The 13,636-nt window shown below is 34.2% G+C and overlaps 1 protein-coding gene across 5 annotated transcripts in view; it reads left to right on the top strand.

The window, feature by feature from the left end:
- trc (Serine/threonine-protein kinase tricornered) overlaps positions 1–13,636 on the top strand; it is a 53,135-nt gene that overhangs the window by 33,495 nt on the left and 6,004 nt on the right. For 3 of the 5 annotated variants that reach the window (XM_066404256.1, XM_066404251.1, XM_066404253.1), the window contains 3 exons: positions 12,273–12,408; positions 12,526–12,642; positions 12,705–12,920. In XM_066404256.1, the coding sequence (XP_066260353.1) occupies positions 12,284–12,408; positions 12,526–12,642; positions 12,705–12,920 (458 nt within the window). In that variant the 5' untranslated portion in view covers positions 12,273–12,283. Of the gene's footprint in view, positions 1–4,057; positions 4,422–6,824; positions 6,847–12,272; positions 12,409–12,525; positions 12,643–12,704; positions 12,921–13,636 lie in introns of those variants that run through there. The other 2 variants (XM_066404252.1, XM_066404255.1) reach the window with 2 other exon arrangements.

The raw sequence follows: 13,636 nt of genomic DNA, 5'->3' as shown, positions 1-13,636 counted from the left end.
GCAAATATAAACACTAATGACGTCTATTCCGCAATAATTGGCTAACCTTGTTTTCTATATTGGAGCAATAGCAAATAAATTCTTTGTTTCAAGCAAGACCGCGGTAAGAGGTTCATTGGTCTACATTTCTGCAAGAATGTATGTCCTCGTCAAGTATGTTCAATTAATTACATCGCTATAAATTAACCAAAAGAAATAATTTGTACTAAGTTATGAAACTTTTAAGCTTAATTCAGCTAATTTAAAATAACTGTGCTTATGCGCAGAATAAGTTCCATTACAACATTTGAATGCAGACTCTCTGAGGAAGTTCAGAAGCTGCATTTCCATATAAAACAATTAAATTTACAGTATTGCGTCTAATTATTCTTTTCCAGCCGCAGAATCGTGACTCGATGACTAACAGTACCTACACGTTTAATTTCCTGCAATTGTTTCATATTATTGTTAAAGTTCTACTTTCTATCACACAACCAATTTGCCTATTTTTGGTTTTGGGATTGAACCCAAGAAAAAAGCTATTTGATCGACAAGGAGGAAACTTCATTTTAATGTGAAAGCCTTTTCCATTGGGTATAGTCACATTGGAAAGTGAATTAACATGTTTGTCAAAATTGGTTTTTGTAGAGAGAGAGAATGTTTTGCTACAAGTCAATCCAGATTTCTAACAGTCAAAAGTCAGTTACATTAATTACGTACTTAAATAGCAAAATGAATTGCTGTAATTTGCCATCTTATGAGAATTAATTTTCAGTTTCTCAGTCTCAATTAAATGTGGCACATACAAGTGATTCTTGTTTTAAGTCGGTTTTTCGTGCAAGTCAGTGGTCCTGAATCATAAAGCTGAAATTTAAATCAGTTTGTTGTTTGCACCAGCAGAGACCGTCTTTAGATAAGTCTTGCTAATGCTAATGTTTCTATAATTTTAAAAACATTTAATTCGAAATAACTGGCGATCTGAACGTTTTCTAGTCAAAATTGACCGTTCAGTTCGACTGCAACCCTATGATCTGCCACCACCTTTATCGAACCTATCCAAATTTGAGCAACATTACCGTCAAAAGTTCTTGACATTTATCAACAAAAATGTTATGATGTGAATACTTAATTATACAATCTGATGTTAGGCGGACCTTTAATGAGATAAACCAAAGAGAAATAAAGATGTGTCTTTAATTTATTATAATAAATCCATTAGCTGTCATTGAACGTCTCTACGGTATTATTTAAATATACATGTACCTCATGAACGCTGTTCCTTTTTGTTAACAAGGGTATAATCAACTCATTAATGACAATAGGGAAAATGCCTATATAGTAATTTTTCATATTCAATATTTACCTTTAAACTATGAGTTGTGTACATCATATATCCAACCTGACAAGGGAGACTGCAAGGAGTTTCCTGCGTCAGAATCTCTGACATTGGAAGAATGAAAAGTTTTACAGACTATAAGAAACAGACATTACAGGACCAAGTTGGTCCTGACGTCTTTATAATGGAAATAGTTTATGTTACAACGTAAAAACAATGGCGTAATAAACAAGCCAGAATATCCCCTCGGTCATATTTATGAGTTAGGCAATGACGGTTGCTCTTCAAATGGTTCAAACTTCGGATAGTGCGTTACAAAATAAAGAATGAAAAGGCCAACGATCACGATTGACTGACTTTCGATCAAATCCGAGTTTCCCAATAACGGTGACATTATATTTTTGTCGCTTGTATTAGGCAAGCTGAAATGAAAAGCGCTTGGTACACCTTCGTCTGTCACGGCATTGTGACAGCTTTTAGTTTATAGCTTTACAGTCTAATTAGGTTTTATATTTGTTACGAATCGGATTGCTTGACATTGTTTAATTCAATTTAATGAGTAGCCGTTAATGTTGCTTCAAAATGAGGCGAAACGTATACAACAAATTTTAAACCTTCACGTTTAACTCTTTCGATTCGTTTTATTACTTATAGTATAGTTACTTCTCATAATTAATATGTCGAAATTAATATCCTTTGGTTTTCTATCGTACTTAGTCGTTTATGTCATTTCAAAACCTCATTCTCCAGGTCGAAAAACAAGAGCCTGAAGTGTCTTTGTAAAAATCTCTTCAAAACTTTGTGAAAAACTGAAATCTTTTTTTAATGTCTTGGAATTTCACTGAATACTGGTTACGATGACTTTTTGCCTTCTAAGATTATGCTAGAAATCAAAAGAAACTTAAACTTATTTTTTCAAACGAATAATGAACTTTTATCCGGCATTGGCAATAAAACAATAGAAATTATAGTTTATTTATTCATTTGTAATAATATTCCAATTTCACATGGCAACACAATCATTTATGACTTAAAGTTCTTTGTTAGGAATAATTGATTGAAATCTACCGGATGTTATAAAAAGTATTCCCATCCAAATTTTCTCTCAGTATCTCAGAAGTAACAAATTTGGTTTTTCATTGATAGTAGCTGTACAGAATGTCCCATTTCAAGGATCTCGGATAAGGTTTAAAACGTCGGTTCAATTGAGCCTGGCAAAGTTGCGCAATTTTATATTAAAACCCAATGAAACTGAAATTTTGCAAAGTAGTTTTCATTGTTTCCTAGTCTTATTGGAAGGATATTAAATAAGTAAATTTGAATAACCTATTACATTTAATGGAAAAATCGATATGCCTGTAAGAAAAACAATGAAAACACATTTATCCACCTCTCTCTAGTATGCAAAAAGCGTCATATGTGTATTTGTTTAACTCATTGTTATGAAAAATGAAAAAAATTAGGTAATCCAATTCAAAGAATGTGTCTACATTAAAAAATATATATTTTTTATTAAGGCGATTTTCTAAAAGTGGTAAAACGTCAGTGTACTTTCATATTGTAAATGAGAAAGTGTATTTGAAAGCATTCAGTGTAGCTACTTACATTTGAATCTTAAACCAATGTATATTTAAAGGTACGTTATTGTTTTGTGTGAATTTTAGGAAATGAAACCATTTAGCGAGTTGATAATGGATCGAAGGTGAATTTTTCGAGCGTTATCATCGAATGAGCTATCACTTTTTCTTTTTTTTAATTTCTACGATTAATTGTCTGACCACTAATCAACTATTTGAAAATCACACAGCCAGCTGACAAGGACATTACAGTGACAAATCGATAAAAATAATAAATCGTAGCCAGCAACACACGCATAATATCTATGTATGTGGTGGAAACCTTCTCATACACGCGGTAGCCCGCAAATAAATGTGTGTTGCCAGATCTCCTGAACTGACGTATTTATTCTACATCGAATACAAATATGTACATCTAACATTAAATTACAACGAGAAATTTTAGCTTCAATTAAGCAGAAATATATGTACTATGTAAACATTTTCGAATAGATCTCAAGTGAACCTTCAATTAAAGTCTCAGGAAGTAAAAAAAAGTTTTACGACGCATATATCTACTGGGCACCACGTGTTATTTGAAGGATGACGGCAGTTTTTATTGGACGTTTAGATATTAACGCACGCGCGATTGGAAGATCTGTGGATGATTGATTTGTCGGTCATTAGGCCTTATTTCTACTAGCTTCATTATAGGTATATCATTCTAGCTATGAGTATATTATATGTATTAAAAGAGTGGCCAGAAATTGGATCAAAATAAACTATGATGTTTGCGATTTTGACAGTGCTGGTGAAGCTTTAAAAATTAGTAGCTTTCTAATTTTGATTTTATACTCTCTGATTAGTGATGGAGCTAAGGGGAAAATTTGAGGCATCCGACGTGTTAGCACGTTTCTAAAAAAACACTGCCTTTGTTTGGTATCCTTTTTAAGATCTAAGAGCTAGTGTAATTTTTTTTATGTCTATTCAAGATACTGAAAATAAGTGAAATTTTGTTATCTATATGTTTTAGATCAATCACTTGTTTTTACTAGATATTTTCCGTGAAGACGTAATTGGTTTAAATTGAGCTACTGATATTCTGGTTTTCAAGCGCACTTCTACTGATAAAACCGAGCGCGATTTGGCAACGCAGGCGCGATTCCGCGATTTCTGTTCTTGATCTGCTGCTGATGTAGTCGACCCGGTGAGACCGACACGGCCAATGCGTGTCATGCCTCGAGCTTTTCCCGGTGCCGTGACGAAGTCCTCAAAAACCGCGATATCCTGGTGGTTTCTTCTTCTCAGTAAACACCAGAAGACCATTTACAGTTAACCCTCGCGACTTTAAACCAATTTCTTCGAGAACGAACGAAGAAGTAATTTCTCGCTAATATGTAAATTTTTCAGTGTCCAGTTGTTAAATGTGTCCTTTGAGTTCGTACTTTTTTGCGTTATGTAACAGAAATTGGGGTGCATGTTCGTGTATTGTTTCTCAGTGGCTAAAGCCGGATGCAGTAGAATAGGGTTGTCGTCGAAAGACAAAAAAGGTAATCGAACCGCTGGAATTAACTGACCTTCGCAGATTTACTCCGGCCAACAGTTTTGCAACCAGATTTATATTGTCAAATCGAGTACTATCTGGTCAAAGTCTAAAATCATGTATTCGCGTTGTGCTATTGGGTTTAGCGAGTGTCTTAAAAGAGTGCGACCATATTTTCGAAATATGATAAAACTCTTATAGAAGACGCACATTTAAATTTTGTTTTTTTAATTATAACAATCCGAATTTTTTTTTCGCAAGCTAATCAGATAATTCTCACAATTTTTTTAAATTAAAATCTTTCTACAAGTTCCCTTTGCAGTTCGATTCCACTTTCCTTTCCAACCCCTCTCTAAGGTTACATTTGAATCGTCATACATTCCGATGTTAGCATTCAAGTACATCTGAAGTTCCCGAAAGGTCTACTTTCGGTCATATGACCCTGTAGTTGCTGCATTTCGATGGCATTGGTCTTATAAGTTATTCATTCGACTTAACGTGGATGCATTGTGCGTTGGTGAAAGTACGTTATCCTTGAAGAAGGAGTGGAGATCGATTGGCGAACGCCTTGGTCTGGTGGATTGCGACTTTGCCGTAAAAAGAAGAATTTCCTAATTCGTGTAATCAATTTTGTTACTAAACCGTTTAGATCGCACATTTTTTATCACAAATTTCAAATCTGACGAATATTCTCCCAGAAGTCATCGAGATCTCGTTCGCTAACACAATATAAGCTCTTATAATGCATGTGCAGTATGGAGAACAAACACTTCAAGCGCTGCCGAACTGTATACTCTGTATATTAATGAGGAGAACATCCAATAGGTGTCGCTTCTGTATGAGCAATAATGTCCTGGTGATGATGATAATAAAGTGTCAACTTGTATTGGATAAAATTCCGAAATATATGTTCAGTGGTTCTGAACCCACTTGCCTTGGTTTTCATGTTTAATAAATTTTATTTCCCCCAGAGCAAAGACATAAAAATTACCTCGAAAATTACTTATACTAAGGTCTACTACGTTCTGTGCCTTTGCTGATATTCTTAGTATTCCTTTGACCTTTTCGTCTTTATGCGTACAATTCGAAAATACCGATGATGTGCTGTGTCAATTATTGCTTTTAGTCTGAGTCACTTCTTTTGGAATTTACATCGGTGATTCTCCAGGGGATTTGCCGGTAAAGAATTATTGTTGAGAGAACGGGGTTTTAATTTCAGCATACTTTTTTAGAAAAACTCGTGACCTGTGAGCGATAGGTGCTCTAATTGCTTGCCATTGTTCTTTTCCTATAAGTCTGTTAACGGAACTAGTCGGCATATAGGGTCAGGAAATTATACATACTCCAGAGGCGGTATTGTTCTATATGCTTCAAATCATTCAATAACATGCAAATTGCAGGAGTAAAATATGCGAACTCATTTATTATTTATAAACTACTGTACAATAGCGGAATGGAGAGGTGAAAGTCGAGCGACCTCAAGGAAGTTGGCCGAAAATCTGGGCCAGACCGATCATCAGCTGATTCGGTGTTATTTTCTGATTTGGCCAGGGCTTTGACAGTTAAAATAGACCTCGGCACTTAGGTGAGAAAAGCATTCAATGAGCTGAAAAAGATTGGACCAATTTATTACTGCTTTTTTTCTTCAGAAAAACGTGTTCTAGCGTTCTTAATATTGCATATGGTATTTTTTTTAGGCTTAGAGCTTTATAGGTCATACATCCAAAACTCAAGTTAATACCTCCTTCCACAATGCACAAAATTTAGAATAGCGGAATCGTCGTGACCAATAAAAATGGTAATAAGCTACGGTTGTTCAATGTTAAAGAGTGGTTTCGCTATCAAAGTCGAATTGAAATAAAATATTAATAATTATGCCTCTTGACGTGATGTTTGAAATTTCAAGGTGACCTAAAATCATAACAATATAAGTATTGCAACGATGTAAACTGATTCAAATTTTAACAGCTTCCATAGTATCGTCGAACTTCTTAATCTGGTTAATATCATAGACCTAATTCAATTGAAATTTATAAACAACATCCGATTTGTCAACATCCAAACATCGTTACTTAGACTATCAAACATTTGTTGACTGATTTCTCTATCACAAAGAATTTTGTAATTTTAAACAAGTTGTCTCTTTGGTGATGGTATTACCTTTGTTGCAGTACTGTACCGATGAGAGACCGTGCATAATGGTTCCTCCATAATGGCCTCAGTCGGTCATTTATTTATCCTACCTCGGCCACTTGGCCTTTAGGAAACTTGAGGTAGTACGAAATGTCAGCAGTGCAGTACCGTTCCGTCGAATCGGGTCGTACCTCGAATCTGTGGGTTCTTGTAATATTTGTGTGCTTGGGTAACTGACAGCCCGTGAGAACTCTTCAAAGCAATTTAATTCCTGGTAATAAATCTGATGAGGATGGAAGGTACATTTTTTCATTGAAAGCCATTTATGTAGTACCATGTAATAAAATGTCCGTATATACAGGGTGTCCCAGATAAGGATGAACAGCATGGGGATCTTGGAAACGGTAATAGATACAAAATGGTTTAAATTGGGAAAAAGTTGGGCAATTTAAAGCAAATTAATAATCTGTTTTTATATCGACGAAATTCCGAATGGTTACGAAGATATCCGGAAAAAAACGAATTTGGCGGTTTTCGTTTTTTGCAAATAACTCTTATACGGTTATAGTTAGAGGAATAAAAGTTTTACATTATTAAAGCACTTTTTTGAGAACTGTTTAGCAGTGTTGCCAGTTTTCTTGTTACATCCTTACTTTCGGAGAAAAATGAGTAAACTTTTGATTTTCATATGGGCGTGATATCAATTATTTATATTTTCAAAATCGTCATAAAATTCCCTTTTCAGCCATGCATTACATTTAATATTTTTCTCAGAAACTCTATGAGTTATAGCCATTAAAGCATTTTTTGATAAGTAGGCCATGATTTTGACTTATAGTAATGGTGCACATTAAATAAATGAATGCTGTGGAAACGTCAACATTATTTAAAAGTATAAATATATTACTGGTATCACCCTAAAATTAAAAAAATAATTGTTTCAAATTATGTATTTAATAACAACAATGCGGCTAAACTTGGATCGAATCAAAATCTCAAATTATAACAAATGTTCAAATAAACCACCATTATTTTCCAGGCATAGGTATGCTCTTTTCACAGTCGAATCTAAAACTCTGTTTAACATTTCTGGGGTAATTGTATTGAATGCTTCTCTTACACATATTTGTAATTCTTCTTCGTTTTCAAAATTTTGAGTGTATACTTTGTTTTTTATGTAACCCCAGAGGAAAAAATCCAATGGTGTTATGTCCGGAGATCGCGCTGGCCACAAAATGTCATTGTGAGTTCCAATAGATCTTCTTGGAAACTGCTTAGTGAGATATTCCCTTACGACCCTCGCATTATGTGCTGGAGCCCCATCTTGCTGGAACCAACAGTCACGAATTTCCCCTAATCGTAAATTATCAAATGCATTTTCAAAATCATGTTGCAATATGTTGAGATACCGGTCTGAAGTGAGAGAGTTGTAATAGAAAACTGGTCCGATAATTCTATTTCCAAATATTCCACACCACATATTAAACCCAAAGCGATGTTGGTGTCTTGATGATTTTTTTAATCGTGGATTCTGTTGTGACCAATAATAAGTATTGTGTCGGTTAAAAATTCCATTGTTGGTTATCATGCTTTCATCTGTCCAAATTATTTTAGAAGGAAAATTTATATCATCTTCACATTTTCTTGTATACCACTCGCAAAAACTTCTACGCCTCACTTCATCACCTTGTACAAGAGCATGGCAAACTTTAAATTTATAAGGACGAAAATTGTTCTTTCTTAAAACACGATGGGCCGTTGACTTAGCAACACCAGTACGCATTTCAATATACCTACATGATGTTTCGGGAGTTTCTATAACAGATTGTAAAACAGCATTTTGTATATTTTCGGTCAACTTCTTTTTGCGAGCATTTACAGGTTGTTTAAACGAACCATATTCTTTCAAATTAGACATCAGTCTTCTAAATATGGATTTTCCGGGTTGCTTTCTTTCCGGGAACTGATTAAAATACATATCTTCAGCATCTACACAATTTCTGTGACAAAATATGTAACACGACAACATGTCAAATTTCTCTTCATTAGAAAAGCAATTTTGAGACATTATTATGCACACGTCAAACAAATTTAAGGTTTTACAACTTTTAAATAATGTTGACGTTTCCACAGCATTCATTTATTTAATGTGCACCATTACTATAAGTCAAAATCATGGCCTACTTATCAAAAAATGCTTTAATGGCTATAACTCATAGAGTTTCTGAGAAAAATATTAAATGTAATGCATGGCTGAAAACGGAATTTTATGATGATTTTGAAAATATAAATAATTGATATCACGCCCATATGAAAATCAAAAGTTTACTCATTTTTCTCTGAAAGTAAGGATGTAACAAGAAAACTGGCAACACTGCTAAACAGTTCTCAAAAAAGTGCTTTAATAATGTAAAACTTTTATTCCTCTAACTATAACCGTATAAGAGTTATTTGCAAAAAACGAAAACCGCCAAATTCGTTTTTTTCCGGATATCTTCGTAACCATTCGGAATTTCGTCGATATAAAAACAGATTATTAATTTGCTTTAAATTGCCTAACTTTTTCCCAATTTAAACCATTTTGTATCTATTACCGTTTCCGAGATCCCCATGCTGTTCATCCTTATCTGGGACACCCTGTATATGCAAGCTCACAAGTTTACTTTACAATTTGTTTATGCAATTCAATATATTATACGAGATTAATGTCCCGAGGAAATTTCGGAATTCTTAAATTTTGCGCTATGTAGAAGCATCTAACGCACACTTATTTTTGGACCGTTTGTTTTATTTTAAGATTATGGGATTTTCAGTTATGAGTAATCTCGGGAGGACTTTACATCTGGGTCTTATTAACTTACACAGCGTAATTGAATCCCTTTAGTCGACAAATAATAATAAGCAACGTGGTTGATTCATTATTTACCAAGATCAAGAACAGCTATTAGGGTTGAAAGGAAAACTAGTGGGTTAATATTAATTTGTGTTGCCTCGCATTCAAGGTCGCCACGAAAATCGATGAGTCTAAACAGTTCAGTGCTTATCTGATATTATACATATTTATTAAAAAAGTTAAGTTGTGAAAGTGTTACTATTAGGGATGTTTTCAAAAATACATCTTAACTTACACAAAGTGTAAAAACGCCATGTAAATTCAGAAGGGAAAAATAAATAAAACGTATTGCTTGATTTAATATGTGAATAATCCAAGATACAGCAATATGCTTGTTTGTTTACCGAATTAGGAAATATCTGCATGATCGTCAAATTCAACGACTAACGTAACTAAGGTAAAAAAATTTAATTAGCGGTTTTCAATGAACTTACAAACTTTGAAGCTCACTGTTTCGATTGTCAAAAAATGAGTAAGAGGATAAACAATGAAAAATCCTTGTTGATTGGTAACGTAATAAATCGCAGTCACGTCAGCTTAAATATGGACAATAAAGGACAATTTTCCAAGCAAATTGCTCCAAAACAATACAGCACAGCATTGTTTGCCCTTGATTTTTAAAGTTAATCGCGAAATTGCTGCCGTCATCGGCATGAATATAATTAAATGTGTTTACGGAAATATCGCAAGAACCCCTTCTCTCCTATCAATTCAACAAGGTGTCCTTATATCAATCAATTAGGATTTTTTATTATTTTATTTAGTTAGTTACATGCTCGTATATACTTTTTTTTGTAACATTAGTTAGATTTTTTATTTAGAAAAATGGGAATTGGAGGAGAAAATCATAAAACACTTACATGGGTGGTCGTCAGTCATTTGAACCACTCATACACGGGATTTAGATACAGCATGAATTTACTATCAAGGATTGCCATAAAACGTAAGGTAATTCGCCTTTTAAAGTGACACTCAGCTGTTGATGTAGAAAAAAAGCAGCTTAGCTACATTGTGGCACAACTAATAATACATCATGTCTGAAATGTTTAAAAACAGTTTGGCAAGCGGGATTAATAGGCAACGTGAGCCCAAGGGTAAGAAAGTCGCTTTTTAAGCCTTTCAGGAACTTTAATTCGAGCTTAATCTACTGGAATTAAGATAGACCGACTGATATTTCTTTAGTAAATGTCCTTAATTTAACATTAAACAAATAAATTTTCTCAAAATTTGTTTGATTTCTCAACTATTTCTGCAAGTTTGATATTAGTTTTCATTTTACCTACCAATTTGGTACGATGTTACGTTTTAATCGTAGTAAAGGTATTTTTGTATTCTGCATGCCCTGCAAACAAGTTTATTTGTTATCTCGCTAACGAAATGTTTAGGATTAATTGATGCTTAACTCGTACATAAATTTCGATATTTGTTTAAAAATCGGATGGACCTTGGCGTAGCAGTTTATTTACCCTGGACGCAAGTGATGTTGATTGTAAGTGATTACAAGCATCAGTTCTATAGTTCAATTTCTTCTCCGAAATATACGAGTAATATATCAGGTTGTAAGTATAAGTAAATCCAGTCAGTTAGGTAAACTTTCATGTTTCCTTAGCAACTTTCTAAGGAACTTTATTTGTAAGACTTTTGTACATATAAACTCTTAATGCAATATATTCATTTAGGCCATTAAATGGAGCACCATATAGGTCACTATCCAGCGGTGTCATAATTGTATACCTTCCTTGTTAAAACATACTATTTAACGGGTTTCAAATAACTACCCATTGTTTTATTATGTAAATAGACATATTAGAATTCTGAGCATATGATGTTTCTGCATAAACGTACATTTATTAACATTAACTTTAAAATATCTTTGCGATTTGCCGTTGATGAATTCTGACCATGGAATTTACATTGTTCCTTATATAATGCGTTAATGGGCTTAAAAAGGGTTTTCATAACTGAGGAATGTAAGAAATTTTCATTGTAAAAGTGGCAGCACTCTTGAGGATTTGACAAGATTTTATCAACTTCAGATTTATTAATTTATACGACCAATTGATGTGGTATTACGCACATTATCAATCAAGAAAGTAGGTGGACAACAAAATTTTCTTAATATCAAATAAATTGTTAGAGGAATCAATCAGCTCATTTATAGTGAGCGTCCCTTAAAAAGTATTCTTGGGAAAACTAATCTTTGGCACAAAAAATCGAGGCGTTTGAGAAAAATTTCAAGAATCATGAAAATATGCCTAGATGTGTAGAAATTACCAGACCAGTACTTTATTACCATCATTAACATATTTCTTTCCCATGGTTATTAGTTACTTGAAAAAGGGTGTGGCCACTTAGTACATAGTCCCTAGTGGGTGGATATAACTGACATATATGTAGTTCTCGAAATTTAGTTGCACTTAACTTTACCATCCATCATTGTTTATAGTGTCACCCATTTTCCTGGCTCACTACTGCAAACAAACCGTGACTTTTACTTCCAGTCCTACGACAAAGACAAAACCTTTTGGAACTTTATTTTATTTATTTATTCGCCCTGAGTTTAAACTTGAAAAGGCCCACGCGTACGTTCTTGACTTTGTTGTTTACTCTCGGCCTGTGGAAGCACTTCAAGGGTAACAGTGTGTGTACCCACATAATTTCATAATTCGTTGGAAAATCGTTGAGTGAAATAACGCAAGCTGGTGTGTGGGATGTCAAGAAACAAGCCTCGTGAACTATTATTTACAAACATCCGAAATTTATAAACATACTGCTATTTGCCAATTTCATTTAACTTTCAGTGAATAAAATTGAATTAATTTTTGTTTTCAGGGGTCTTGGACATGACTGCGACGGAGAACGCCATCCGTTTTAGTGACCATACCCTAGATAAAGCCACCAAGGCTAAAGTCACCTTAGAAAATTATTACAGTAATCTCGTAGCGCAGCATGTTGAAAGAAAACAGAGGTAAGGCCAATATACCACATACAGAAAGAAAAATCCCGAAGCATTTAGATAAATCTAGAATGTTTAGCGATGTGGCGTCATTTGTGACCCAATTTGATTAAATCGTACTCTGTGTAGGTTGGCGAAATTAGAAGAATCCTTGAAGGATGAAAGTCTCTCGGAAGAACAAAGACATGAAAAGCGGCTGCAGCATGCCCAAAAAGAAACAGAGTTCCTTAGACTGAAACGTTCCAGGTCTGCTTACAACAAATCTATTAAAATTTATTCAAAAAATACTAATTGAATATCTGCTTTAGGCTGGGAGTGGAGGATTTTGAACCCCTCAAAGTGATAGGTCGGGGGGCCTTCGGCGAGGTCCGATTAGTACAAAAAAAAGACACGGGTCACGTGTACGCGATGAAGATCCTCCGGAAGGCCGATATGCTGGAAAAGGAGCAGGTGGCACATGTGCGAGCAGAGAGGGATATTTTAGTCGAAGCCGATCACCAGTGGGTGGTTAAAATGTATTATAGGTAAATAAAACGAAGATTATCTATGCAACAACTCTCAATTCAGCAATTTCTAACAAAAAATCTCAAATTTCCTTTTTGATTTTTTTTTAAATCAAAGATGGCGCTGACTTTACTGAACTTTGTATAGTCTGGATTGCTTTGAAACGGCATAAACCACATCAAAAAGGTTGACCTTAAAATTAGTAGTCTAAGATAAGTGGTAAAGTCAAAAATCGATTTTAATGCCAAAACAAATGGCTGTTGTTTTTTGTGGATGCTAAATTATACATTTCAAGGTGGCATTAATGTTTCTTTAATTTTAGTTCCAAAATTGTGCGAAAACAACATAGGTTTTATTTCAGAGCTAGAAGTTTCTAACGATCTAAATCGTGATTGGTGTTAAAAAGCCACTGTTTTATTATTTGAAGTGGCAAAATCTAATATCAGTGCAGAACACTTCTTTACTTTCAGCAATAGCGCTGCCATGTTCATTTTTCTACTTTCCATCTTTTAATAGCAATAATTGGCCTGGTTTGGGAAAGCTTTTAAGCGCGAATGCCTGCTGATTAAACTTTATCTAACTAAAGCTGCGATAAGGGACCTTTAAAAGGGGAAGCATTTCAAACAAAATTGTCTCGACTTTATAATTCTTGAAAACGTCTTTACACAAAGAATTTCAAACACCTCCTTGAAAACATAACAAGTTATTTCGCTTCAAAGCAATGATTTTACAAAGT

The sequence above is a fragment of the Euwallacea similis genome, chromosome 33, assembly GCF_039881205.1.
Source record: "Euwallacea similis isolate ESF13 chromosome 33, ESF131.1, whole genome shotgun sequence".
Classification (NCBI taxonomy): Eukaryota; Metazoa; Arthropoda; class Insecta; order Coleoptera; family Curculionidae; genus Euwallacea; species Euwallacea similis.
Note: the sequence above shows the minus strand (reverse complement) of the source record. Positions and strands in the feature narration are given on the sequence as shown.